Source organism: Mauremys reevesii, linkage group 3, assembly GCF_016161935.1.
Source record: "Mauremys reevesii isolate NIE-2019 linkage group 3, ASM1616193v1, whole genome shotgun sequence".
Classification (NCBI taxonomy): Eukaryota; Metazoa; Chordata; order Testudines; family Geoemydidae; genus Mauremys; species Mauremys reevesii.
Window position 1 is genome coordinate 25,692,873 of NC_052625.1, and position 27,630 is coordinate 25,720,502.

The 27,630-nt window shown below is 40.8% G+C and overlaps 1 protein-coding gene across 1 annotated transcript in view; it reads left to right on the plus strand.

Moving 5' to 3' along the window:
* The first annotated feature begins 295 nt into the window (after positions 1-295).
* The window catches only part of PNPT1 (polyribonucleotide nucleotidyltransferase 1), a 43,213-nt gene continuing 15,878 nt past the window's right edge, over positions 296-27,630 (plus strand). The window contains exons 1-21 of the mRNA XM_039530963.1: positions 296-495; positions 5,995-6,055; positions 6,345-6,419; positions 6,672-6,777; positions 9,973-10,022; positions 10,885-10,948; positions 11,035-11,082; positions 13,209-13,322; positions 14,675-14,861; positions 17,477-17,528; positions 18,075-18,132; positions 19,836-19,932; positions 20,029-20,131; positions 21,286-21,356; positions 23,098-23,134; positions 25,398-25,464; positions 25,558-25,647; positions 26,109-26,162; positions 26,269-26,378; positions 27,316-27,387; positions 27,492-27,555. Of these exons, the coding sequence (XP_039386897.1) occupies positions 296-495; positions 5,995-6,055; positions 6,345-6,419; positions 6,672-6,777; positions 9,973-10,022; positions 10,885-10,948; positions 11,035-11,082; positions 13,209-13,322; positions 14,675-14,861; positions 17,477-17,528; positions 18,075-18,132; positions 19,836-19,932; positions 20,029-20,131; positions 21,286-21,356; positions 23,098-23,134; positions 25,398-25,464; positions 25,558-25,647; positions 26,109-26,162; positions 26,269-26,378; positions 27,316-27,387; positions 27,492-27,555 (1,780 nt within the window). The remainder of the gene's footprint in view (positions 496-5,994; positions 6,056-6,344; positions 6,420-6,671; positions 6,778-9,972; positions 10,023-10,884; positions 10,949-11,034; positions 11,083-13,208; positions 13,323-14,674; positions 14,862-17,476; positions 17,529-18,074; positions 18,133-19,835; positions 19,933-20,028; positions 20,132-21,285; positions 21,357-23,097; positions 23,135-25,397; positions 25,465-25,557; positions 25,648-26,108; positions 26,163-26,268; positions 26,379-27,315; positions 27,388-27,491; positions 27,556-27,630) is intronic.

Here is a 27,630-nt window from a genome sequence, read left to right on the forward strand (position 1 = left end):
GTTTGGCAGTGGGTGTGCGCACGGTACCAGGGATCGCAACAGCCCGGGCCCAGAGCGGACTGAGCCCGCCCTTAAGGTTGTCTCCCTCGCTGGCCGCCACAGCAAGGTGCTGCCACCAGGGGGCCCTGGAGCCCGGGATTAGCTCAGAGAGCGGAATCGAAGTTCAGCCGACTGCGGCGGGCAGCCCCGCGCTCATGGGAGCCAATGGAGCTCGGCTTTGTTGCGCGAGAGCTCAGCCTCTGAGCCAATCGGCTGCGGTTTTGTAGCGCGGCTGCCGGGCCGTGACCCTGGTGTCATGGCCGTCTGCACGGGGTGCCAGGCCTGCTGCCGCGCCGGGCTCAGGGAGCTGGCCGCGGCCGGCAGTTTCCGCCCGCTGCCCGGCACCATGAGGCGTTGGCTGGAGCCGGCCGCTCGGCTGGTGCAGCTGGCCCAGGCCCGAGGCTTGCAGGGCGGCGCCGGTGCCTACAAGGCGGCGTCGGTGGACGTGGGGAGCAGGTAACGAGGGGGCGGCCGGGAGAAAGCGTCCGCCTGGGGGGACTCAGTGCCCCCCTCCACCGGACCGGGGACCGTCTCCTTTCTCCCTGTATCCCGGGGCTTGTGCTAGCCCCCGCGCCTGCCACGTCTTCCCGCAGTCCCAGAGCCCTCTGCTCCCTCCCAGAGCAGCTGCCTTCGCTGCCCTGCGGCCTCCCATCCCGAACCCCCACCCCTTTCTCAGAACAGCCCTCCTCGCTGCCCTGTGTCTTCCACCTTCCCTCAGAAAATTCCTCCTCGCTGCCCTGCGCCCCCCGCAGCCCTCTGCCCTCTTCCAGAACATCTCCCCTTCACTGCCCTGTCCCCTCCCAGAGCGATTCCTCCAGCAGGTGTTCTCCCCTCAACATTTCTTCCTCTCCCACCCCCCACCATGATTTGTTACTTTTTTCTTACTCTGACCCCGGGGTCGTTTCCCATCTGATTATGTCTCATTGAGCTCTGCTCCCCACTGCCCATTCATGTCCAGTATCTGCTGAGAAGTGTGTGTTGGTGGGGAGGTCTGTGTAGCTTTGCTTCAGCCATCCCTTTTCCAACCCACAACCTCCCAATATGCAGCTAGTGGAGCCAGAGCTGGACCATAATTGCTAAACACATTGTTTAAAATCCACTGGCCTCCTTTTCTTTTTATGCCTGGTCTTATTGCTTACAGTTGATGCACTGCTTTTCAGTAGCCCTTGCAATACCTTGTCATGGTGATAATGTGATTTGAAATTAAAATCCTCCCATCACGATGACTAAGGTGGTTTATGTCATGGTGGTATTGGTGCTGAGTTGTGCTGATACATTTATAAAGTAGAAAAGTATTAATACACAAACCATTTAAGGTTAAAGTATCTCCGGAATAACCATCCAGATGTGGACTCTTCCTGCACTTTAAGATATAGTGGCTGCCTCCCTTTTCCCCACATTTGATGGTTTTTATTGATAAATTTAATCAGAGGAGCAGTTTGAAAGTTTTAGAAATAACTAGGGGCCTGATCCAAAGTCCATGAAAGTCAGTGGAAAAGCTCCAGTTGACTTCAGTGGGTGTTAGATCAGGCACTAAATCAGTTGAAATAAATAAGAAAACTGAATGTAATCTGAACTTTTTTTCCACTACACTCTCACATACATAGCTGCCAAATAATGGGCATAGTCTTGCCTCTAAATGTACAAGTGTGTGCATCAGATCTTCCACTTCACTTTTTCCCTTCAAGTACTGTCTGCTGTCACTGAGAAAAAGTGTTTGTGTGGGGAGTAAATGGGGTACTTTTTGCCTTGCATATATATATACCATCTCATTTTATGTTGATTTTTAAAAAAAAAATGTAATACATACACCATTGAGAATAATAGCCATTAATAAGACTCTTAAAACTCTGAAGTGTAGGGGAGACTTGCTAGTTTCCAAAAGAATATAGAGCCTTTCACCTCTAGGTCACTGGTTCAAATCTAGCCAAATTCTGTAAAGTAACTCCTCACTTAAAGTCGTCCCAGTTAAAGTTGTTTTGTTGTTACACTGATCTGATCAATTAGGGAATATGCTCATTTAAAGTTGTGCAATGCTTCCTTCTAAGTCATTTGGCAGCCGCCTGCTTTGTCCACTGCTTGCAGGAAGAGCAGCTTGTTGCAGCTAGCTGGTGGGGGCTTGGAACCAGGGTGGACCGGCAGCCCGCCATCAGCTCCCCTAATTTCCCTGTGCAGCAGCTGCCAGCAGGCTAGCAATTGCAGCTATCCCTCCCCCCACTGCCATGTGCTGCTCCTGCCCTCTGCCTTGGAGCTGCTCCCCAGTCTCCTGCTTGCTGGCGGGGGTGGTGGTAAGGTCAGGGTGTCCCCCTCCCCCTGCTCCTACACCCCGCTTACCCCTTCTTCTCCATATAGAGCAGGGTGGGGACACAGAGGGAAAGAGACAGAGAGAGCCTGGGGCAGCAGCTGCTCTCTCAACTTCCTGATCCACTTAAAAAGACAATGCACTTAAGAGTGGGTCAGCTTACTTAAAGGGGCAGTGTGAATTTCTCTCTCTCAGGGTATGTCTACACTACGGGATTATTCCGAATTTACATAAACTGGTTTAGCAAAACAGATTGTATAAAATCGAGTGCACACGGCCACACTAAACACATTAATTCGGTGGTGTGCGTCCACGGTCCGAGGCTAGTGTCGATTTCTGGAGCGTTGCACTGTGGGTAGCTATTCCGTAGCTATCCCATAGTTCCCGCAGCCTGCCCCACCCCTTGGAATTTCCGGGTTGAGATCCCAGTGCCTGATGGGGCAAAAATCATTGTCGCGGGTGGTTCTGGGTAAATGTCGTCAGTCACTCCTTCCTCTGGGAAAGCAACAGCAGACAAGCATTTCGTGCCTTTTTTCCCTGGATTGCCCTGGCAGACGCCATAGCATGGCAATCATGGAGCCTGTTTTGCCTTTTGTGACTGTCACCGTATGTGTACTAGATGCCGCTGACAGAGGCGATTCAGCAGCGCTACACAGCAGCATGCATTTGCTTTTGCATGACAGCAGAGATGGTTATCAGCCATACTGTACCATCTGCCATGCCATAAATTGGCAATAAGATGATCATGGTTACCAGTCCTTTTGCACTGCACCATCTGCTGCTGTCATAAGTGCCCCTGGCTGAGATCAGCCGGGGGCGCAAAAGCCAAACTTGGGAATGACTCCATGAGTCAATCCCTCCTTTTTGGTATCTAAAAATAGAATCAGTCCTGCCTAGAATATGGGGCAAGTGAACTAGAGAACCAGTGTATCATAGAACCAGAGAGCACAGCTGATCTGTGTCAGATCCCGCAGAAATTATGAGCTGTATGCTATTCACAGGGGGTCCTCCTGCAACAACCCCACCTGTTGATTCCATTCTTCCCCAGCCTTCCTGGGCTACCGTAGCAGTGTCCCCCCACTTGTGTGATGAAGTAATAAAGAATGCAGGAATAAGACACAGTGACTTGTTAGTGAGAAATGAGTGGAAGGCAGCCTCTAGCTGCTATGATACTCCAGACAGGACATTAAGCAGTGTGGGGGAGAGGAGCCCAGCATCCCACTGCTAGTCCAGGGACAATTGAATCTTTTCTTTACACATGAAGGACGGGGGCTGATGGAGCTCAGCCCCCTGTTGCTATGATGAAGACAGTTACCAGCCATACTGCACCATCTACCAGAAAAAATTAGGAGTTTTTTACACAGGCGCCCATGGTCGACCTCACTGGATGCTAGTCGGCATGGTTACCAGTCCTTTTGCACTGCCCCATGTGCCAAAAGGCTGATGATGACGATGGATATCAGCCATATTGCACCATCAGCCACCCATAGCGGGGGGGAGTGAGGATGTTGGTGTTGACTGCTGCAGCATCGCGTCTATCTGCAGCATTCAGTAAAGATAGGGTGACATGTAAAAGAGTCAAGAGAGGATTGTTTTCCCTTTCATTTCTGGGGGTCGGTGGGGGGGGGGGCGTAAATTGCCGAGCTATGCCCTGAACCACCGCGGACACTGTGTTTGACCCTAGAAGCATTTGGAGCTCAGCCAGGAATGCAAATGCTTTTCGGAGACTGCAGGGACTGTGGGATTGCTTGAGTCCTCCAGTCCCCACTCCCTCCCTCCATGAGCGTCCATTTGATTCTTTGGCTTTCCGTTACACTTGTCACGCAGCTATGGCCTCTGTGTGGAGAATTTTAAAAAATGATTTTGAATTTCGTCTTCTGTAACGGAGCGCTGATAGAACACATTTGCCTGCCCTTACAGCGATCACATTTAACTGCATTGCCACACGTGCTGATCGGAGCTCCACACTGGGCAAACAGGAAATATTCAAAAGTTCGCGGGGCTTTTCCTGTCTATCTGGCCACTGCATCCGAGTTCAGATTGCTGTCCAGAGCGGTCAGTGGTGCACTGTGGGATACCACCCGAAGGCCAATACCATCGATCTGCGGCCACACTAACCTTAATCCGATATGGTAATTCCGATACTAGTGCTACTCCTCTCGTTAGGGAGGAGTACAGAAATCGATTTAAAGAGCCCTTTATATCGATATAAAGGGCCTCTTAGTGTGGACGGGTGTGGCGTTAAATCGGTTTTACGCTCCTTAAACCGGTTTAAACGCGTAGTGTAGACCATGCCTCACACACAAGGTGTAGGTCTGTCTCGCTCTGCTATGCTATCTCCCCTCCATTCCTGCTGCCTTGTAGAAAGTGAGGCTACATTAACAACAATGTATTAACCCATGAGGGCTCAGCGGAGTGCTAGTTCATCATTTAGCACAAGGGTTCTCAAACTGGGGGTTGGGACCCCTCAGGGGGTAATGAGGTTATTACATGCAGGGTTGCAAGCTATCAGCGTCCACCCCAAACCCTGCTTTGCCTCCAGCATTTATAATGGTGTTTAAATACAAATTAAAAATACTTTTTAATATATGGGAGGGTCGCACTCAGAGGCTTGCTATGTGAAAGGGGTCACCAGTACAAAAGTTTGAGAACCACTGATTTAGCAGCAAGGCGTTCCCTGGGAAATATCCCACCCACTTCCACCCTCTAACTTCACCACTTCAACCAAGCTTCACAATCATCATAGCTGTGAACAGTATTAAACTGTTTGTTTAAAATGGTGGGTGGGTGGGTGGTTTTTTGGTCTGGTGAAAAACATTTCCCTAGAACCTAACCCCCGCTATTTACAGTAATTCTTATCGGGAAATTGGATTCGCTTAACATCGTTTTGCTTAAAGTTGCATTTTTCAAGAACATAACTATAACGTTGAGTGAGGAGTTACTGTACTGACAAAGATGTTACTGTCTGACTTACTTTGCAGATATGAAAACTGGGTGCTGATTTGTCTTGTTCCACATGACTTACTACCTGTTGCAGATGGCAGTCACAGCAGAGGTGTATGGGATGGAATTAGTTTGGAGATTAAGGGTTTGTCTACACTCCCCTGCAGTTTGGAGGCGGGTGGGGAGAATAGAAGTGCACCCCAAAATGTTGTGCTGTAAGTCCCCCATATGAATACGTGGCATGAACTAAAAGGTTCCTAGTTTGTGTTAATGTAACCTACTTCAAACAGGATTACATTAATGCAGGCTAGGAACTTCTTAGTTCATGCCCACAGCATCAACACAGGACAGTTACAGCACAGCACTTCGGTGCACACTGCTATTCACACCCCACCCCATTGTCTGAACTACACGGCAGTGTAGATGTAGCTTCAGTTTTCCTTTCATCTTAGAAGGTGGTCACTTTGGAATTGAGGCAAAATTGCTGAACAGTAGAGAAGCTTGTACTCTTGTTTCCTATTCTGTGGATAGATCTAGGGCTTCTGCATCCAGACTTGTCAAAGCCAATTCCTATCACGAATAGTAAATATAATCAATATTTAAAAAAAAATGAAACATAAAATATAAATGTGTAGTAGTTGAATAGAGAGGTGTTAATAAACTGATCCTCAGTTGTCACTAATGGCAGATATGCTCTTTTTTTTAAACAGAAAGTTGGAAATTTCCTCAGGAAAACTAGCCAGATTTGCTGATGGATGTGCTGTAGTGCAGGTAAAAAAAAAATCTATGTAAACTCAAAATGTATAAGTCAACTTCGATAAATGTACTGGTTTTTGTTGAGATGTCTCAACCATGTACGGTAATTGGACTCCCGACTGGATCCACAGCTAGCTACAGCGTAGAAAAACACTTTTTCTAAGGTTTCCAGAAGCCTCACGAGTGCACTGTGGATTCATGTGTTTTCTCTTCACTTGGAAAAATCTCTACTGAGAAATGAAACTGAATGATACATTTATCAAAATGTTTTTTCTAAAAGTAATTTCACTGTTTTTAAATCAAGTTAGGTGATACATCAGTGATGGTCACAGCAGTCAGTAAAACAAAGCCTTCTCCATCTCAGTTCATGCCATTGGTGGTGAGTACTAATTGTAATTACACAAACTGCCCAAATTGATAGTTATAAATAATAGTAGAGAATTAGAACTTGAGTTTTCAGACATTTCATTTGGTTTTTAATATAAATTGTTTTGTCTCTGTGGCTACAGCAAATAGAATATTCAGCTATTAAATACAGATATATTGTCATCTCTTACCTTTTTTTATAGGTATATTTAAGAAAGAGCAGTAATTACAGTTTTGTTTACAAATCCCTGTTTTGTTGTATAAGGTTGACTATCGCCAGAAAGCTGCTGCAGCAGGAAGGATTCCCACAAACTATCTTAGAAGAGAACTTGGTTCCACTGATAAAGAAATTCTTACAAGCAGAGTAATAGGTATGACAAAAGACTGAGAAAACAGTGTCCAGTACTTTCTCTTTTTTTGTTTGTGATATCTTCATTGAAAGATTGAAAAGAGAGGACTACCTGTAACCATTGTTTTCAGCGAATATTGCCTCTTCATCAGTTTTGAGAGAAGTGCATGCCTTAAAGTGCTGGAAATTTCAGAACCATTTTAAGACAATGTCCTTTGGGGCTGCATGCACATTCCCTATATGAAAGCCCAAAATACAGTAAAAGCTATTTTATCCGGCATGTTGGGGGAATAGGGGGTGCCAGTAAGTGGAAAAATGCCAGTTAACTAAGAGGGATGGAGTTTGGGTGCGGGACGGGGGGTGGGTGCAGGTTCTGGGAGGGAGTTTGGGTGTGGGAGGGGGCTCAGGGCAGGGGGTTGGGGCCCCGGAGTGGACTCTGGGTGTTGGATCCCGGGGGCGTTCACCTCTGGCAGCTCCCCGCAAGTGGCAATCTGTCCTGGTTGCTCCTAGGCAGAGGCGCGGCAGGTGGGTCTGTGTGCTGCCCCCGCCCTGCCCTGAGCGCTGGCTCTGCAGCTTCTCTTGGCTGGGAACAAGCAGAGGCAGCATGCAGAGCCGCCTCTGCCTAGGAGCACCTGGGTCAGGTCAGCACTTGCAGGGAGCCACCTGAGGTAAGCGCCCCCCGGATCCAGCACCCCAAGCCCCCTCCCGCACTCCAACTCACTGACCCAAGCCCACTCCCACACCCAAACTCCCTCCCAGAACCCATGCCCAGCCTCCCTGTCCCAACTCCAGCCCTACACCCCCTCCTGCACTTGGAACCCCTCATAGCCATTCCTCCACCTAGGGAGCAGCAGGGACATGTCGCCACTTCTGGGGAGCCAAGTGGAGCCAGGTAGGGAGCCTACAGGTCCCGCGCCAATCTGACTATAAACCGGACTTTCTATGAAGATTAGAAATGCCAGTTTATAGAGTTTTCCAGTTGGTACAGGGCATGATAACACAGCTTTTACTGTATCTAATAGCTTGTGAGATTTCTTCTTTGCTACTGAAATTGGGATTTCTCATGCCTCAGCCTAGAGAGACATCATCTCTTGGAGCTAATAATTTGTCAGGAGAAAGGAAAGAAGAGGCAACCAAACTGTTTTCTGGAAAAGTAGGAAAAAAAGGAGACAGACTGTTTGGCCCAAATGTATCCTGCTCGCACCTTCCTCATTGTCTGAAAAATAGTATCCAAGATGCCCAAAACTTGTCTCTTGAATGAGATAATGGCACCTTGAGGCTCAATGTTTGCTAAAACTAGCAGGACTTAATAGACAATTTGAAGAGGGGATAGGGTTCTGAACAGACTAAGCCGGGGTGGGCAAACTTTTGGGCCCGAGAGTCATGTCGGGGAATAGAAATTTTATGGCTGGCCATCAATGCTCACAAAATTGGGGTGGGGGTGCGGGTTCTGGGGTGGGGCTGGGGATAAGGAGTTTGGGGTGTAGGAGGGTGCTCTGGGCTGGGATCGAGGGATTTGGAGGGCGTGAAGGGGGGATAAGGGCTGGGGTTGGGGTGTGAGAAGAGGCTTAGGGGTGCAGGCTCCAAGCGGCGCTTACCTCAAGCAGCTCCTGAAAGCAGTGGCATGTCTCTTCTTCGGCTCCTGCATGGCCAGGCGCCTCTGCATGCTGCCCCATTTGCAGGCACCGCCCCTGCAGCTCCCATTGGAGCGCATAGGAGCCGGAGCGGGGCCATGTCGCGGCTTCCGTGAGCTGCGGCCCCCAACCCACCACCCCGGCTGGAGAGCGGGGCTGAGCCGCTGGTGCAGACCCCAGTTGGAGTGCCAGAGAGGGGCCGAGCCACATGGTGCGGCTTGTGGGCCAGCTTAAAACAGCTCACAGGCTGGATGCAGTCCATGGGGCATAGTTTGCCCACCTCTGGACTAAGCCCTAGTCAATGTGCAGAGGTGTATTAATAAATCAGGTTGAAAATCAAAATTAAAAAAAAAATGCAACATTTGCTTAACTTCACCATTCAGTTGCGTTGCTTTTCATTACATGTCATCTTATTACAAGCTCTCTGGAGCTAGCACTTTGTCTTTGTTTATGTCTGTATCCGACACATTTATACTGCTACTAATAAATACTCAAATTTTCAAAACGTGTTCTTTTCAGCAGCAGGAAAAGAACCATGAGAGCATTACTGAGCTCTTTATACTTCCATCCTTTAAAAGTCAGTTTGAACATGTGCGTGGTTACTGATTTTTAGTGTTTTCAAGGCCCATGGCACTGAGGTTCATGCTCTTAAATAGGAATCCGCAGAGGCAGTTCTAACTGGATAAAAATGGCAATTTTTCATATTGATGTTGTTTTAGTGGCTTGTTTTTAAAAGCTTCATTATTGTTTCCTGGGTCCTTGATGCAGTTTCCTGGAATAAGATTTACTTTATGCTAAGCCTAAAGAGGCAGAGCAAGGATATTGTAGGGTTATTTCTTTACAAACAGTTTATTTTTCTTGGTTAGTTTTAAAAAATAAAAAGGTAATCTAGGTGGGACTTCCAAGTATAACAATTTTTAGGCAGGTCAATTTGGTTCTAATCTGAAGTGTTATAATTTAAACTACTGAAATGTATTTATTATTTTGTATAAGGGGAAGCTTAGCTATGTACAAAGTTTATTACTAACTGTGACTTGGAGCGCAGGAATAGCATAGAAGATCAGACCACTGGTACATTGTCAGGTATCCTGCTCTTGTTAGTGGCAGTTGATATGTGCTTTGGAGGAAGACACTGAAATTCCCTATACTGAAATAACCTGCTCATAAAGGAAGCTTCTTCCTAATTCCCATTCCTTAGTGGCTGGCGTGTATCTTGAAGCATGAAGGATTATGTTCCTTACATTTTATTTTATCTAATATGACAGTATATATTCTCACTATCCATGTACATAGTCTTATCCTTTTTTGAATGCTATTCAGGTCTTAGACTCAATATCTTTTGGCAAAGAGTTCCACAATTTAATTAGCCTTTGTGTTTCTAAAAATTTTAAATGTGTTGGTTGTCAGTTTCTTTGGATAACTCTTTTGTTTTTTATGAGAGGAAAATAAGGATTGCCCAAATTTATCTTAGACATATATGCAATAATAAATGACAATCATTTACTTCCTTCATCCACTGTCTCCTATAAACAGTCATAATCTTAATCTTTCCATGTATGAAAGTTTTGAAATGTTTTTTACAGATCGATCAATTAGGCCGCTCTTCCCAGCAGGCTACTATTATGATACACAGGTGGGTTCATTATTTTTAGTCATTGTCACAGTTCTGTGGGAGCCAAAATAATACTGTTTTGGGCAAGCTTCCAAATTGGGTTAATGTTTTGTAAAATAATGTTAACTGTTGGTGCAGTTGAAGGCTTAACAGCAGCCTTCTTTAATTGTTCAGTAAATAATATTGCTTAACACAGACCAACTACTCATTGCTACAAAGAAAGCTATTCTTTGGAACTGGTCCTAATTCAGACTCACTATCACAAAGAAAGGAGTGGGATATATTCTCTGGGAATAAGTAATTTAACTAGCTAGGAGCTGTCATTCCTGCTCAGTAATTTTAGATTAAACATTGATCATAGTTTCTGTTGCATGTCAAGTAAAATAGGCTATTCAACAACCTTAAGTCAGTGTCCCAAAAGATTTTCATCGCAAGTCCATGCTCGATTTTCTCTTGTAGAAGGTGGGGAAAAAAGCTCAAACTCTGCATATTTGTGCAACAGAATAAAAATAATCCTTAAAACCCAAGAACCTCTCAATCTATTTCCTGTGACTATATTAAGGTTGTTTCACTGTGGAATTTTCTTTCTCACATTTGTTACCTGTTAGATTTATCTCATTATTAATATTTCTGAAGTATGCAAAGTATAGTTAAAGATAATTTTAAGGGCCTGTGTTTGCCCCTAATTTAGTGGTTCTTGGTGTTAAATATCATTTTTCTCCAGCAGTTTATTGATTTAGGTGTGTGAACATTTTTTTTTCTTCAGATAAATTCATATAATTTTTAGGTCATTGTATTTCTTGTTTCTTGCAGGTGTTTTGATTAAAAAAAAATCAAACACATATAGCTCAAAATTCTTCCATTTTCTTTTATATTATACCAGATCCTTTGTAATCTTTTAGCAGTAGATGGTGTTAATGATCCTGATGTCCTGGCAATTAATGGAGGTAAAAGTAACTTTAAATATTTTGTAAACTTTTTTTAATGTTTGTATTTATGTAATCATTTAAAAATATATATCTTACCATTTTAGCATCTGCAGCACTTGCGTTATCTGATATCCCATGGAATGGTCCCATTGGTAAGTAAATATTTTAGCTCCAAAGCTTGTCTCTCTTACCAGTAGAAGTTGGTCCAATAAAATCGCCTTGTCTCTAATATCATGGGACTAACACAATACAACAACACTGCATATAACTTGAAATCTAGTCATTATAAAATTAAAGGCAGTTTCAGGTACTACATCTGTCCCAGATTCCACTGCCAATTTGTATGATTTTACAGTCATGTTTTGTTTTTCTCTTCTCTCATGCTGTGTTAAGCTCCACACAAATAAGGAAAACTGATTATATAGAGCAAATAGTGAAACTACACAAAAAGTTGCAAATGTACAAAGTAAAACTGAAAAATAGAGAGAATAGATTTTTTTCTGATCTTCTGTGTACTTTTAACAATAGTAGCTACAGAACTACAGACAGATGTATGATCAGTAAAATGGCTTCCCATTAATTCCAGTAATTGTTACAGACGTTTAAATAAAATTGTAAGACTACATGATAGCATTGCAACAACTGTCTAAAAACAAGGCATAGTGCTCAGGTCAGATACTTTTTTTTAAATGGACTTTAACTGCAGACAAAGTGAAATTAGTGATCAGGAAAATACCTTCTAATTTTCATATTCTGAGGAAATATCCCCATGACTATGAAGTATATGGAAAAAAATACTTTTTAAAAGTGTCTTGTTCATTTAATTTTATTTAGCAACTTATTACAGTTCTATGAAAGTTTCTTTTCCTGTATCACTACTTCAGATTACCTCTAAAGTGTTTCTTTAGTTTATTGGACTTATTAAAACAGTTCTCTTCAAGGTTTTGGTGGGGTGGGCACACATGCTACAATTATTTATTTTCTTATTCTAAGGCAGAGATCGGCAACCTTCAGCACGTGGCCCATCAGGGTAATCGACTGGCGGGCCGCGAGACATTTTGTTTATGTTGACTGTTCGCAGACTCAGCCCCCCCACAGCTCCCAGTGGCTGCGGTTTGCCATTCCCCGTCAATGGGATCTGCAGGAAGCAGTGGCTTGCACGTCCCTGTGGCCTGCGGCTTCCTGAGCTCCCCTTGGCCGAGAATGGCAAACCGCGGCCATTGGGAGCTGCGAGGGGCCGTGCCTGCGGACGGTCAACGTAAACAAAATGTCTCTCGGCCTGCTGTCGGATTACTCTGTTGGGCTGCGTGCAGAAGGTTGCCGACCCCTGTTTTAAGGAATAGTCTGAAGTATAGCAGCAGTCTTGGAGCATCTCCTATAAGTTGCAGGAAATGTTCCATTAACAGGCAAGTCTTACTGTTTTCAAACCAATTGTTAGCCTTTTCCCTTCAACAATATATGCTTGTAAAATTTCCAAACAATAAAATTGTATTAAACTGGAGTAAAGGTTGATAGAACATATCAGGGATTCAAGGATTTAAAAAAGCTTAAAAAAATAGAAACTTATGAAATTCTGTATTGACATGATTGCACTTCCTGGGTTTCTAATGTGGTCTTAACACTTTTAAGTGTGTTTTTAATCCTTAAACTGTTAATCTAGAGTTAAACTCAGAAATACAGATCAATGAAGGTTTTTGCCTGGGGAACCTATTTAGTTTTTCAGATTTTGGAAATACTTATCCTTGAAGGGCCCCAGGTAGAGGGGAGTAGGATAGGGGCTTTTTGCTTTCTAGACAATCCCTTTCCTCCCAGCCTTTACCCCAGCAATCCTAATAGGGGCTCTTTCGCCAGCCTAAATGTCTCACAGGGAGGTAACTTACATTTCTCAAAAAGAGATTTCCTTTTGTAATTTATTTTTCTTCAACTGATTCATGTTTCAGAAAACCTGTGTCCAAACTACCAGCAAAAATAAGCTTACAACCTTAGGGGCATAGCATTACTATCAGTGACACTGCAATAACAGCACTACCCCAATAAGCCAGAATGTTTCAAGTGTGATTAACTTGACTTGCAAATTGTCTGCATTGTTTGAATAAACAAGTTTATTTTAATTTTATAATTGTCAAAAGGTCATCTGGCACAAGCACACACAAATCCCACTATTTAAATAGAATTAGTAATTTTAACAATTACCTCCTGAAAGCAAACCAAGTAAAAATGATTCTTTGAATGAACTCCTACTTAGATGCAAAAATGAACTTCTGGAGTTTCTTCTTAGGCGCAGTAAGGGTAGGAATGGTTGATGGAGAAGTTGTTATTAATCCAACTCGAAAAGAAATGTCTTCTAGTACCTTGAACTTATTGGTCACTGGAGCTCCTCATAGTCAAATTGGTAAGTGGTTAAAATTATTCAACTTCGATGTTTAGTTAAAAATCGAGCATTTTCTCATATGAGCCACCTTTAATCATAATTCTCTTGAAATACTACCTTTGTAATCGAGACTAGATAGAAACAAATAGTAAGGAAATATTTTTTCTAGTTTGATTTCTTTTGAAGTCATTAATATATTGGAATTTCTTTACTGTATTAATAAGATTCAATATCATTTAGATAAAACTTATGTTGTGCTTTCTGCTTATTCAATTTGAACTGAAACTTTGGAATACAGTATCAATAAATAAAGTCTAAATGTTTTATTGTAATGTGTCCTAACAGCCAGTAAAATTTTAGTCCCCACAGAATCCAGCTTTGTGATGCAGAGTTGTTCTGAGAGAATTTAGCTCCTATTTAAAAGCACTGGAAACCTTAAGTTATAAAGCTGCTTAAAAGAGAGAGAATTTTTCTTAAATCGATTAAATTAATTTCCCAAGCCCTGGCAGGAGCCATGGGATGGAAGCCCTGAACTCCGGCAGGAGCCACAGGGGCAGAAGCTCTGAGCCCAGGAGGCGGAAGCCCTCAACCTATGCGGCTGAAGCCCAGGCAGGAGCTGCGTGTGTGTGTGTAAGCAAGCCTCGAGGACAGGCAGTACTGGGGTGGGTGGAAGGGGAGCTCTGGGGCACTTCTGCACTGCCTGTGGAGGTGGGATCTGATCTCCCCTTGTAACAGCCATGCAGGGGAAGGACAATCCTGTCCCTCCCCAACCCTGCTGAACTAGCAAATTTTGGGGAGATTAGATTTCATGGAGAAGAACTTATTTCACAGTCTGTGACACATTTTTCATGGCTGTGGAACTGATAGGGACCAATTCATGAGTGGCCACAAGATTCATCATATACTTGTTTATAAGTTGAATTTCCTATTCCATATTAATGTAATCTTACTGGTTGAGGAAGTGTATAACGTATTGTATTCAGTCTGTGGCACATCAATATTTAAATGCATATTCTAACCATTAACCTATTTTGAAGGCATTAGTTTGACTTCCTTTCAGTTGCATCTTGTGAAATTTCTCCTTACTAACTTATATTTGCAAAATTATTCTGAAATCCTCCCAATTAATTTTTCTTCCATAAGTCCAGCTCTTCAGTTTGCACTTTGAAACTGTTTCTGTGACTCTCTGACCTTTGAAATAATAAAATCAGCCTGGCAGAGATCAAACAGATTAACTAAGCCATTGTCTTAATTTTACCAAAACTAAATGGGTCTTCAGGTTTGCTTTGTGACGGATATATTTTAACAACTTGTTCTATATCAGTTGAAAACCATGATGGTAACTGACTTACTATTTGACTCTGAATTAATAGTCATGTTGGAAGCAGCAGCCGAGAATATATTGCAGCAAGACTTCTGCCATGCCATCAAAGTGGGAGTGAAGCATACCCAACAAATAATTCAGTGCATACAACAACTGGTAAAAGAACAAGGTGCTGCCAAGAGAACTGTTCAGAAATTATTTAGTGCTCCAGCAGAGATTGTTGAATGTGCAAAGCAGTAAGTACAAAAACAAATGGTTCTAATAAAGTGTGTTAGTGTGACCAACTTCTGTCACTAACTGACCCTCACTTCTGGGCTTTTTTCATACAAAATATTGTTTGTTTTTAAACATTTGAGTCCCTGACTTATCCTCTGTTTTTTCTTCCTTTTTGATAGTCAGAAACCCTGGTCCTCTACCCCTCCTTTGCTTAGTCACAAGGGCAATGCTACTGTAGCAGCCGGAAGACATGAGGATGGGAAAGGAGGAGTCAGAGAACCCATCTCAGGTCCTCTTCTCCCACAAAAAATAAGAAGCAAGAAAGATTCTCATCTCCCCCAGATAGAGGAAGCATCTTGAGGCTAAAGCACCTGTGGTCCCCCCCCCCCCTTTTTTAGAAAAAAATGGGGGAAAAATGGAGCAATCTTGAGTGAGGGAAACTCTAATAGAAGGTAGCAGAGAGAATTCAAGGTGAGGATGAGACAGATCAATACTGGGGAAATGCTGCATGGCTTCCCACTCTCCTTCTGGTGTTTAGAGAGCTGTTACTCTATGCATCTGTACAACCCTCCTAGCAATTCTTTCACCTGTCCCTGCTGGGAGGGAAAGCCAGCAAGTGGGGGCAAATACCTCCCTATGAAAGAGGGCTGGGGTGGGAAAGGCACAAGGCCATATCTCTCTTATGTCTAACAGCAGCACATCAGAACTACTGAGGAGAGGAATACCAGTGGGCCCACTGGCTGCTTTGTAAGGGAATAGGGAATTTGGTGCTCAAGACTAGCTTAAATGTAATTGACCCACTGAACTTCCTTGTAGTGCTCTTCCAGCATGCAGTCTCCTCTTCCTCTCCCCAGTTTAGAATGTTTTTGTGTTTCAGTTCTCTCTGCCATCTGGGTGGGGTTTCCCAAAGATACATATCTAGTGGGAGATATAAGTTTCCCTATCCCTTCAGCACTCTCACATATCTTTGATGGGAAGGAAAAGGAGTCATCTTACCCCCTAACTACTGCGTATTCAGGGAGGAGGGCACATGGTTCTTTTCTCTAGCCCCATCTCTGAGGACTTTGGGATTGCTGCTCTTTTGAAGAGGCAACTGGAACTTCTCTCCATGTAATCGCTACTGTTCTACTCCATGTTGATGTATAAACTTTTCCCCGAGTTAGAGGCAGGGAGGACAGGGCTTCTGTCTGTAAAAGAGAAAAGTGAAGGAGAGCATCAGTCTGGGGCCCTAAACATCCCAAACCATGGAAATATATATCTTTAGAGAGATCCAAATTGACCGCTTGCTGGCATCCCCTCACTTTTTTATAAAGGTGATGTCTTTGTGTAGAATTGCTTTGTAAGTTGTAAGAAGACAGGCTTATGGATCTGTCAGTGAGGCCCAACTTCCAATAATATAAATGTGTGCTATGTGTGTGATTGCTGGGGAGAGGAGAATTTCCTGGGCACTAATTTCATTTTTAAACACTCTCTATTGCAGCAAACAACCTAAGCATTAACAATGGTATATTTAATGTAAGACTAATTAACTGAAACCTCCCCCTTTTCTTCCCCTCCACCCTCAATGCATGCTTTGAAGGGAGCTCTCATAAGCATTATAACTGAGAACTAATGGAATGCAACCAACAAACTCTGAGTGTTTCAACAATTAAAAGAGAGAGAGAAATCAGAAAATGATTATACACATGAGAAAGCAGAATTAAAAAAACTACATTGATAGTGATAGCACAAGTATAGGAAATAAAAGCAGTAAATTGGGCGATCAAGGATGAAAGATAATTTAATAATGCCTTTTAGTGTATCACGATGTATAATTCTTTCTTTGGCATGAGCTGAAGACTGTGTCTGCTTAAATCTAAATGTCTTGGGTCCTGTTGGCTTTCAGTCAGGAACTTATTAATTTTTTGTACATTTCCTTTATAGCAGAAAATTCTAAATATCTTTTAAAAATGTCAATAACAAAAGCTCTCCCCACTTTATGCTTGCAGTGTCTGGCTCAATATACATTGCACCAGAAAAGTTCTTTTATAGTAGTACTATGTGAAGGTTCCTTAATTGCTTGATGCATCAGGCAGTCTATGTGGGTTTTGTGGATTGATAATATAACTGTCAGTTCAGATAAACTGTCACTTAAAATAAATCTTAGTGAAACTTAAAGTGTGCAGTACATGGTTAAATGAGAATTCCACCAGTTTTCTGTTTGCTCCAATCTTTATAGATGAATCCCCTTGAAAATATGTCATTAAAAGCCATTTAATGAAGTACAAGGTGGATCTGAACATAACTGCTTTTAAATTTTATTTCAACAAAATGTCAAACCATTTTCTAAAGAATAGACTTTATTTACTAAGTTTCAACATTGAACAATATTTTTCTGGCCATAGTAAACTCTTGAATATAGGGTTTTGTATCAGAACAAGTTAAACGTTTTATTCTGTATTATGCTGCTTATGAGTATTGCTATAATACTAATATAAATTAGAGATGTATTTAAATCTTAGATAATCTAGCAACCTTTTTAAAGTCACCATTTTCTTTAGAACACTAAATGCATTTATGATGGTGACTTGTTCAAACTTTGTACAGGTAAACCAATACTAATCAGGTTGTTAATTACTTTTTTCTCTTCAAAAAGGCTTGCCTCTGATAAGGTCTGTGCAGTATTTGCAGATTTTAGCCATGACAAAGTAAGTGTTGCCATCAAAATCTATGGGTTTTTTTATGTCATATTTTAATCAGTTCTCTGAATTTGTTTTAGTTCTCTGAATTAGTCCATGTTTAGATTGTTGTACTGTCCCCATGATATTTCTTTAAAGAGCCACTAACGCTTGACTGTATTTCCTCTTATTCTGCAAGTGTAAGAGAGACAAGGTGGATGAGGTAATTCCTTTTATTGGTGAGAGAGGTGGGCTTTCGAGCCACAGAGAGCTCTTCTTCAGGCTTGAAAGCTTGTCTCTCTCACCAACAGAAGTTGGTCCAATAAAAGATATTCCATCGCCCACCTTATCTCTGTAATACCCTGGGACCGACATGGCTACAGTTACAGTGCAGTAGTATAAATAAGTTATCAGAGGCTCTTCTCTGGGAGATTCTTGTTTCAGTATGTAATGATTCCTTATGCTCAGATTCATTGCTCTGATTATCTCATTGCTAGACAGCTGTGCAGAACTTTGAGATTGTTGCTTTATTGTTAGTCTGTACTATCAGTGGTAATAGATGTAAATCTTATCTAGATTTCTAGAGATGAAGCAGTTAACAAGATAAGACTTGAAACAGAAGAACAGTTGAAAGGTATTGTACTACTTTGTATAATATTTGTACAATTTTAATAAAAGTGGGCACTGTACTTGAGGCCAATATTCAATACCATTATCTATCTATCTATCTATCTATCTATCTATCTATCTATACAGTCCTGTAACATTATTTTGAAAAGAAAGATTGCTGTTTATGGAGACGTGCAAAGAATGTAACTTTTTTAGATTGGTCTTCTGCCCTTTTTTATGATGTATAAAGTGGGCCTGAACATTTTTTGCTTACCAGAAATTTCTGCTTTGGTGTTCCTTGGTTTTGCTGGAATGCCTGTTTGAGATCTTGGATGTTTATTGTAAGCCCTTACATCTTCATTGAAAGGACATAAGGGTGCTGAATCTTGAACAAAGGCTTCCTTTATCCAAAATGTTAATTAGTCATAAGTTAAATAAGTTTTAAGAAAACCTGTTTTAAATTGTCTTCGGACCCTAGGTTAAAAACCACTGGTATAGCACAAAGATGAGCATAGTATTTTGTTACTGAAAAGTTCTAATTTAAAATAACTTGATACAAAATACTAAATTATAAGAAAAAATACTGAATTATAAGAACTAACATTGAAATAATACTGCATTGCACGAAATGGTCATGTGTAGTATATAACACAGCATAGGGGTCTAGTACTTTGTGTGTATGCGTTGGCTTAGCCCTGGCCCGTTTACCTGAAAATATGTGTTCTTAGCATGTAGGGGAAAGAAGGGGATTGCCATTCACCTTTTCAACAGGTTTCTTACAGTGTCTTTATACCTCCAGTCTCCCACATGAATGCACAGTCCCATTTGAGTTTATTAGGGTGCTTCTGCTCACTTTTGCATAAATAGTTGAGAAAGGAAAGACTCATATCAAGTCTGCTCCCTTTGCCTGGGAACAGAGTACTGAACAGATAGCAGTTATTGCTGAGGTAGTTGGAAACTATATCACTGCAGTAATCAGCCTGTGTCTACCTCCTCAAACTCCTAATGGTGAGGAGGAAAGATATTGCCACTGAACACTCCTTTTCCACATGCTGGGAGGGGGACATGATAGAAAAAAGGCTTACTCCTCCTCCTGGCCTACCTTCATGTTGTAAAGGAGCACAAGAAAAAACTAGTGTATGTGAAGGGAGTTGAGGATGCACCTCAGGTTCTCGCCTCCCCCTCCCCATTTGCCCTCGGGGGAAAAAAAAAGCTATGTGTCTCTGTAAGTGGTCCAGCCAACTGTGAAATCCTCCAAACCCCAGGGTGCATGGGATATGGATTCTAAGGTTGTATCTTGCACATCTTACTGACTTAGGCCCTGCACAGTTCAGGATTGGCACTATTTCAGTCCATTAGTTTTTACTCTTTTGAAATGTTTGTTTCAGCAGCAATAGAAAACAAGCTGTCTTATTCCTTTTGGTCCTACCAGTCTGAGACTAGTGGAGCACCAACTTCTGTAGCTGCCAGTATTTCTGCTTTATGTGTTAATTAGAAGAATACTCTTTGAGCAGTAGACCTGGTAATAGAACTGGTACCATCTATGTGATTTACCCAATTTCTAACAGTTTGGAGAGTGCTCCCAGTTGTGAATAACATGTATAGCAATACAATGGGATTCTGTTGTACTCTAATGCTGACCACGGTGCTTGTTAGTTGATAACTGTTATGGAGCTTGTTTTCCAACTTTAGAAGCTTGGAGTTCTAATTTGTGTTTGGTATCTCTAGAGAAATTTCCAGAGGCTGAGTCTTATGAAATTATGGAATCCTTTAATGTTGTTTCAAAGGACATTTTTAGAAGCTTTATTCTGAATGAATACAGAAGGTAAATGCACAGAATCCTTTTTGAATAAACTCTTTGCAAATATTTCCCCATAATTATGGTTTTCTTGAGTTTATAGTTCATATTTTATTACTATAGGTGTGATGGCAGAGACTTGACTTCTCTCAGAAATATCAGTTGTGAAGTGGACATGTTTAAAACGCTTCATGGATCAGCGTTGTTTCAGAGAGGTCAAACACAGGTAATATTTTCAAACATCAGAGTTGTAGTTGTCATAAGCTGAAAGTTTCCATTAACCATGACATTTGTTATTTCTCAATCAAGTAATTATTGAAAACACCTTGCATACCTTCCAGTGTAAGAAAGTATAAATACATTGCGTGCTATTCAGGTTCAGTTTAATATTGCCTGGCTCCCATTAGAAGAAACAATGTACAGAACTAAACTGTTTGCTGTTCCAGTGGAAACGTCAAAATAACATTGCAAAACATAGTCGCCTAGAAGTATTCCGTTAAGCAGAATCACATGTCCACTTTCAGCCTTTTTAAAATTCCTGAAGGCCCAGCAACCAAAACTTGGGCCTACAAACATGCTTTTCTGTAATTTCATTTAATAAGTTGTAATTTCCTTTCAGTGGTTCACAATAATGCTGCTTATTACTTGCATAAATACATAAGTATTTATTTTAACCCCTCTATGCATTACTTATAAAAAGAAAGTATGTGAGTTTTACATTAAAACTATTGTTTGCCGAAAAACAGCACTGTGTATGCGTTGTTTAGTTCAATGATCAGGTTCACGTAAAATAAAATTGTCTAATTTATCTGAGCTACTACTATATAGGAGATTGCCAAGCAGTTTTTCTGCAAATCTTTTTAAAAGAAAGTTATGTATTCAGATACATTTTATATCAAAGTTCAGAGTGGTGTGGAGGGGAGAGGGAGTCCTTTCTAAACTAGGCTAGAGCATCTGCCTGTTAAGTTTCTGATCTGAGACCTCTTATTAGACCTCAGTTTCACAGCCATCTTTCTTCTGGGGATGGATTGATTATCATCTGTCTAGCTCTTTAACTGGTTAATAGGGGAGTCATTAACTGAGATAATTCTTATCTCTTAAGGTGAAGATGCTACCTCTGTAGTACTCCATACTTTTGCCAGGCCAGGGGGAGAGAGCCAGGAATCAGTCCGTTTCCTTACGAACTGGTGGATGTTTACAAGACCGAGTTCTGATTCTGTCATCTTTATTGCAAAGAAACCTAATGAGAATTGATGTTTGACAAAAATCACGATAGAAACTTTCTGGAATCAACTCTCCTTAAATATTTGTGCACAATATAAATCGCTTTAAATGATCATAAACTGTATGAGGTTTTCATTGTCCCTTTTTTAATTCTAGGTTCTCTGTACAGTTACATTTGATTCACTAGAATCTAGTGTAAAATCTGATCTTATCACAACAGCTGTGAGGTATGTGACGTATCTTCTATCGCTTTGTTACCTTTATAATAAAGGAGCATGTTTAATTTAAACAGTTGATAAATGGTACTTGAACTGAAAATATATATATATCAAAATTTTCAAAAATAGATGTCTAAAATTAGGCTTCTAAATAAGTCGCCTGATTTTCAACAGTGCCAAATGCCCAGCAGGTCTTTGGAATTGCCTTTAGTCTTGGTTATGATTATAGTGGCTCAGTAGTTACAAACAATAAATCAGAAAATATTGCAAGAAAATATTCACTCTTTTAAATGAGACTATGTAAAAAGATTCCTAAATGTGTAAAAATTCTACATAAATGTGCCAAATTTTTCCAAGTATTAATATGATAATGAAAACAGTGTACACATTTTACACTTTCAATATATGTTCTCTACAGATTTGTGCAGTAATGTGCTGTTGTGTAGATTCAGTACATGCAACACTTGGAATAACATATTTGTACCATGTTAGCAACTACCTCTCCAGTGACTTTAGGTGGTGCTAGCCAAGCATAATGTAGTTTTGACTCACCCAGAATAAGTAAAATTGTCAGATTAGTGATCGTTTTTCCAACGTCAAGTAATCTATTCCAAAGACCCAGATTTGTCAGAAGAAAAATCTTTTTAGCTGGTTGAGAAGTTGGTCATACTTCAATTTTAATTACCTCACTGATCGGGTTGCCAGTTTTGGTTGGAGGTTTCATCACGACATGATCTTTAATTAAAGATTAATCTTGAATTACTTGAGATTCCAGGACAATTGTGGAGGGTTGGAAACCCCACTCACTGAAATGAACTGAGAGTTAGTCTACACAGTGGGGTAATGTGTACTACAGGGGGGTGATTTCTAAAATGCACTAACGTGCTGTGTATTAATTGGTCTATGTAAACCTGCTTATCCACACTAAATGTTCCCTGGTACACTTTTTAACATAGGGCCTGCAAGTGCAAACAAAGCAATGCGCTTTAGAAATCATACCCCTGTAGTGTGCATTACCCCACCATGTAGACAAGCACTGAGTCTCTTTAAAACTAATAATTATTCTATCAAGCTAAGTCCTCTTGCTGATTTACTAATCTTTATGGGTAACAATTGTCTTATTAGGTGGTAAATATTCTTCCCTTAATGCTTGGGTGCAGTCATTTCCTCTTCATGCATTTTGCTCTCTCAACTTTGCCCAGAGATATTTAACAACCTCATTTCATTCATCTTGCAAATTAATTCGTGCATTCACCCACAGTTCTCACATTAGTGTGCAGTAGGCCACCACAAAAGTGAAGAGAGGGTCCATGTGTGGAATTACATGTGAGATTGATTGAAAGGTTGTCACTTATAGGTTAGCTCCTCCTACTAGTCTCTAATATTGCACTGGATTTGAATCTTTAAGACTTTGATTATACACAGTTTGTATAGTGGTTTAACTTTCAGTTAGGGATGCAACTTTTCTGTTAAAATAATCAAATTGGTATAACCCTTTGTGTTTTAACTATAGCAGTGTAGTTAAAATGATACAATTTTTGTGTGTAGACAAGGTCTTAAATTCATGTACTACAGGGAAATAGCAATAGAAAATGATTTTGTTGTCCAGCTGATTCACTGAAACACTTCCCCTCCTTTATAGATACCTGTATTTAGTGATAATGGAGCTGTGTAATCTTTTAATCCTACTCTAAATGGAAGCTGATATTCAGTTGCTCCTGTATGATGCTGTCTTATTTTTAATTTCTAGTGGAATAAAAGATAAAAACTTTATGCTGCATTATGAGGTAAGATAGCTTTTCTGTGTTTCACATGTTTTGTTGCATGTTTCACAAACATGAATATGCCTAAGAGTTTATTAATAAAATTTTAAGCAAGCTCTCTTTATACCATAAGCATTTCTCATTCTTTGGGATTTGCTCAAAATATTTCACAAAGCAGATGTAATATAACAGATTTGGAAATTATAAGTACCTTTGGTGATTTTTGCTTTATGAACAAGTTTGTGATTGTATGATAGAAAAATGAAGATATAGTTCTTGACAAGTTTACTTGTGGTTAGCTTGCCTCCCCTGGTCCTGTGTTATCTTGCAACTGCATTACAGTAGAACTTCAGAGTTATGAACACCTTGGGAATGGAGGTTGTTTGTAGCTCTGAACAAAATGTTATGGTAGTTCTTTCAAAAGTTTACAACTGAACATTGACTTAATACAGCTTTGAAACTACTATGCAGAAGAAAAATGCTGCTTTCCTTAATTTTTAGTAGTTTATGGTTAACACAGTGCTGTACTATGTTTGCCTTTTTTTTTCCTCTGAGCTATGTACTTCCCATTCCAAATGAAGTGTATGGTTGACTTGTCAGTTCATAACTCTGAGGTTCTACTGTGTTCTCTGACTGCAAATGTTGTTTTGCATTTATTAAATGTAAATCCAGGATACAACTGGGGTGGTCAACTATCAGGGAGTAATGGTGCCAGAGAGGAAATGTGTTGGCTGAGTTCTCATTGCCTCTCTCTAGCACGTACTATTAAAAGTAGAGAGAATGCAGAGAAGAAAGAAAGAAAGAAGGTGGAGGAAGTTTTTTTTTGTTTGTTTGTTTTTTGGGGTTTTTTTAAACCAAAAAGTCTATAGATGGGAAGAAACAAGACTGGTGTAGGAACGACAAGAGAAGGCCAACAGAGGAATGGAGGAGATAACAGTTAAGGCATTAAACACTGATGATCATAATAAATTAAAGTTTGTGTATTTCAGAAAATTAGTATGATTTGCTTGGTGGAGTGAAATTTACAGCAAACTAGATCACTATGAAGTAAATCAGATTATCCCTGCTAGCTAAAGCCATGGAACATAAGTTGGACTAGTGGTCCATCAAGTTCATTATTGTACCTCCAACAATGTCTAGTATCAGACACTTCAGAGGAAAGTACAAAAAATCCCCCAAATAAAAAATTTATAAAATGGAATTTCTTTAGTTGATAAAGAATTTTACAGCTGATGACTTTTAAAGTTTATACAAAAACGAGGAGTCCGGTGGCACCTTAAAGACTGACTAAGATTTATTTGGGCAAGAGAGGGGAAATTGCTTTTGTAGTGAGCCAGCCACTCCCATTCCCTATTCAAGCCCAAATTAGTGGTGTTAAGTTTGCAAATGAATTGTAGCTCTGCAGTTTCTCTTTGAAGTCTATTTTTGAAGGTTTTTTGTTGAAGGATGGCTACTTTTAAATCTGTTGTTGAATGTCCAGGGAGATTGAAGTGTTCTCCTACTGGCTTTTGTATGTTACCGTTCCTGATGTCTGATTTGTGCCCATTTATTCTTTTATGTAGAGACTGTCCAGTTTGGCCCATGTACATGGGAGAGGGGCATTGCTGGCACATGATGGCATATATCACATTAGTAGATGTGCAGGTGAATGAGCCCCTGATGGTGTGGCTGATGTGGTTGGTCCTCTGATGGTGTCGCTAGAATAGATATGGGGACATAGTAGGCAACGGGGTTTGTTACAGGGATTGGTTCCTAAGTTAGTGTTTCTGTGGTTTGGTGTGTAGTTGCTGGTGACTATTTGCTTCAGGTTGGGGGAGAGGGGGTCGGTAAGTGAGAACTGGCCTGCCTCCCAAGGACTGTGAGAGTGAGGGGTCGTTTTCCAGGATAGGTTGTAGATCGTTGATGATGAGCTGGAAAGGTTTTAGCTGGGGGCTGTACGCGATGGCCAGTGGTGTTCTGTTTTCCTTGTTGGGCCCGTCCTGTAGTAGGTGACGTCTGGGTACCCGTCTCACTCTGACAATGTTTCCTCACTTCCCCAGGTGGGTATTGTAGTTTTAAGAATGCTTGATAAAGATCTTGTAGGTGTTTATCTCTGTCTGAGGGATTGGAGCAAAAGCGGTTGTACAAGTGTACGTTTGGTTTATACAAGTGACTAATGTATTTTTTTTTCTTGATACTCGTGCTTTTGGGAGGGTATTGATGCTTGTTTTGAGGCAAACAAGCAATCAAAGAAGGAAAGGGTACCACATGCTGCTTTACTTGCTATATGAAAATTGCATTTTTCTAGTTTCCTCCTTATGCAACTAATGAGATTGGCAAAGTTACTGGTGTCAACAGAAGAGAACTTGGACATGGTGAGTGATACCTAGAGAAGTTAAACATTATTATTGTAGTACTTATTTAATCACTTTTTGTACTGATAGAGTATTTTGTATCTTTAAATGCAGGTGCGCTTGCAGAAAAAGCTTTGAAGCCAGTTATTCCCCAAGATTTCCCTTTCACAATAAGGGTTACTTCAGAAGTCTTGGAGTCAAATGGTATTAAAATTTCATTTTCATTTTTTTTACCTAGTGGCAAAGACCAAATATACTTCTTTAAATTCCTTGTATTAGATAAACTATGCTAGCAGTTCTAGCTAATTAAATTGGTTTGCTATTTAATGGTGCTAGTTGAAATTCTGAAAATGACAAGGATGTGCATGTTTCTGAACCTCAGTTATGGTTGTTAGAGAATTGCTTTAACTTGCAAAGCAGTAGACCTCAAATAAAAAGGGAAGACATAAACTGAAGATTAATAAATGGCATATTTCCCACAAATTTTTCTGATGAAGTTCACTGTTCTAAACCCTTTGTGATAGCAAGTGTAGTCCATTGAATTTCTGGGGAACCCTGTCACCTGGCCAGTAAGGGGTTTAATTTTAGAATTACTGAAGAACTTCTCTAGCTAGTTTTGCTTGTTACTTTTGATCGATACATCTCCATTCTCTGATTCTCCGTAGGATCTTCTTCAATGGCTTCTGTATGTGGTGGAAGTTTGGCATTAATGGATGCAGGTACAATATGTAAAATGCATACAGAGGATAAATTCATTTATTCATTAAATGGCTATAAATTTGGGCATGACAGGATAATACAAATATTTTAATTTATTTCTATTAGGAGTTCCAATATCAGCTGCTGTGGCAGGTGTAGCAGTAGGACTGGTTACCAGATGTCATCCTGAGAAAAATGGAGAAATTGAGGATTATCGTTTGCTGACAGACATCCTAGTGAGTGTTTATAGTAGGTTTCCCTCCTCAATTTGTTTCCTCTTGTCAGATAAGGCTTCCAATATCGCTCTTGCAATATTTCTCCAGAATACTTTGGGAATATGTAATACCGAATTACTGAATAGTTATGGATATATTTTCAGATTTTTGGGGGGTTTCCCCCCTTTTGGGGGAAGATCTCCTTAAGCATATCTATTAACTATATCTTAATTTTATGTGTTTCATTTAAGCTCAATTAACAACTTCACTTCTAGTGAGTTCTGCCTCTTCCATTTGGGGGAAGAAGAGGCACAACTTAGTCCATGCCTACACTAGCACTTACATCAACAAAACTTTTGTCGCTCAGGGGTGTAAGAAAACACCCCTGAGTGACATAAATTTTGCTGACATAAGTGCTCATGTGCATAGTGCTATGTCGGCAGAAGATGCTCTCCCATGACATAGCTACTCCCGTTTGTTGAACTGGTTTTATGTTGTTGACAGAGCTCTCTCCTGTCGGCATAACGCAGCTACATGAGCAGTCTTGCAGTGGCACAGCTGTATGGGTACAGCTGTGCCATTAAAAGCTTGTAAGTGTAGACATGGCTCTAGGGTAGCACTGAAAGTAGGTATCTGTTTGTTGACTGATGAGCAATGTATTTTGAGTAAGCAGTCTACCTTTTCTTCTCCCCAAATAGCTGGTTATTCAGTGAGTCTGCAATAGCTCATAGAATGCAGAGGGGAAATGTTCAGAGTTAATAAAGAATAGTGAAATTGTACTAAAGAAAGGCATTGAAGTCTTACAAGAAGCAACTTTGAATCTAGCAAACAAAAAACTCTGTGGCTTATAGGTATAAGGGTGTGACCTAGGAAATGTTTAACATGGTCCTTAACTGCAGTATCAAATGTGGATTTAATTTGGCTTGTTTAAAATACTTGCTTTCATGTACCCCTATAGGGAATTGAAGATTACAATGGTGATATGGACTTCAAAATGGCTGGTACTAATAAAGGAATAACTGCTCTGCAGGTATTGTAATTGATTAAGTCCCCTTAAAATGAAATATAGAAAATATCACTGGACAGCAGCCGTTCCTTACATATTGATGTCACTTAACTCTTTTTCCACGTTAGGCTGATATAAAACTACCAGGGATACCACTAAAAATTGTAATGGAAGCCATCCAACAAGCCACGGGTAAGTCCATATTTATATGTTGTACCAATTTTAACAGACTAATTCCTAACTTTTTAATATTTTGTTACACACAAA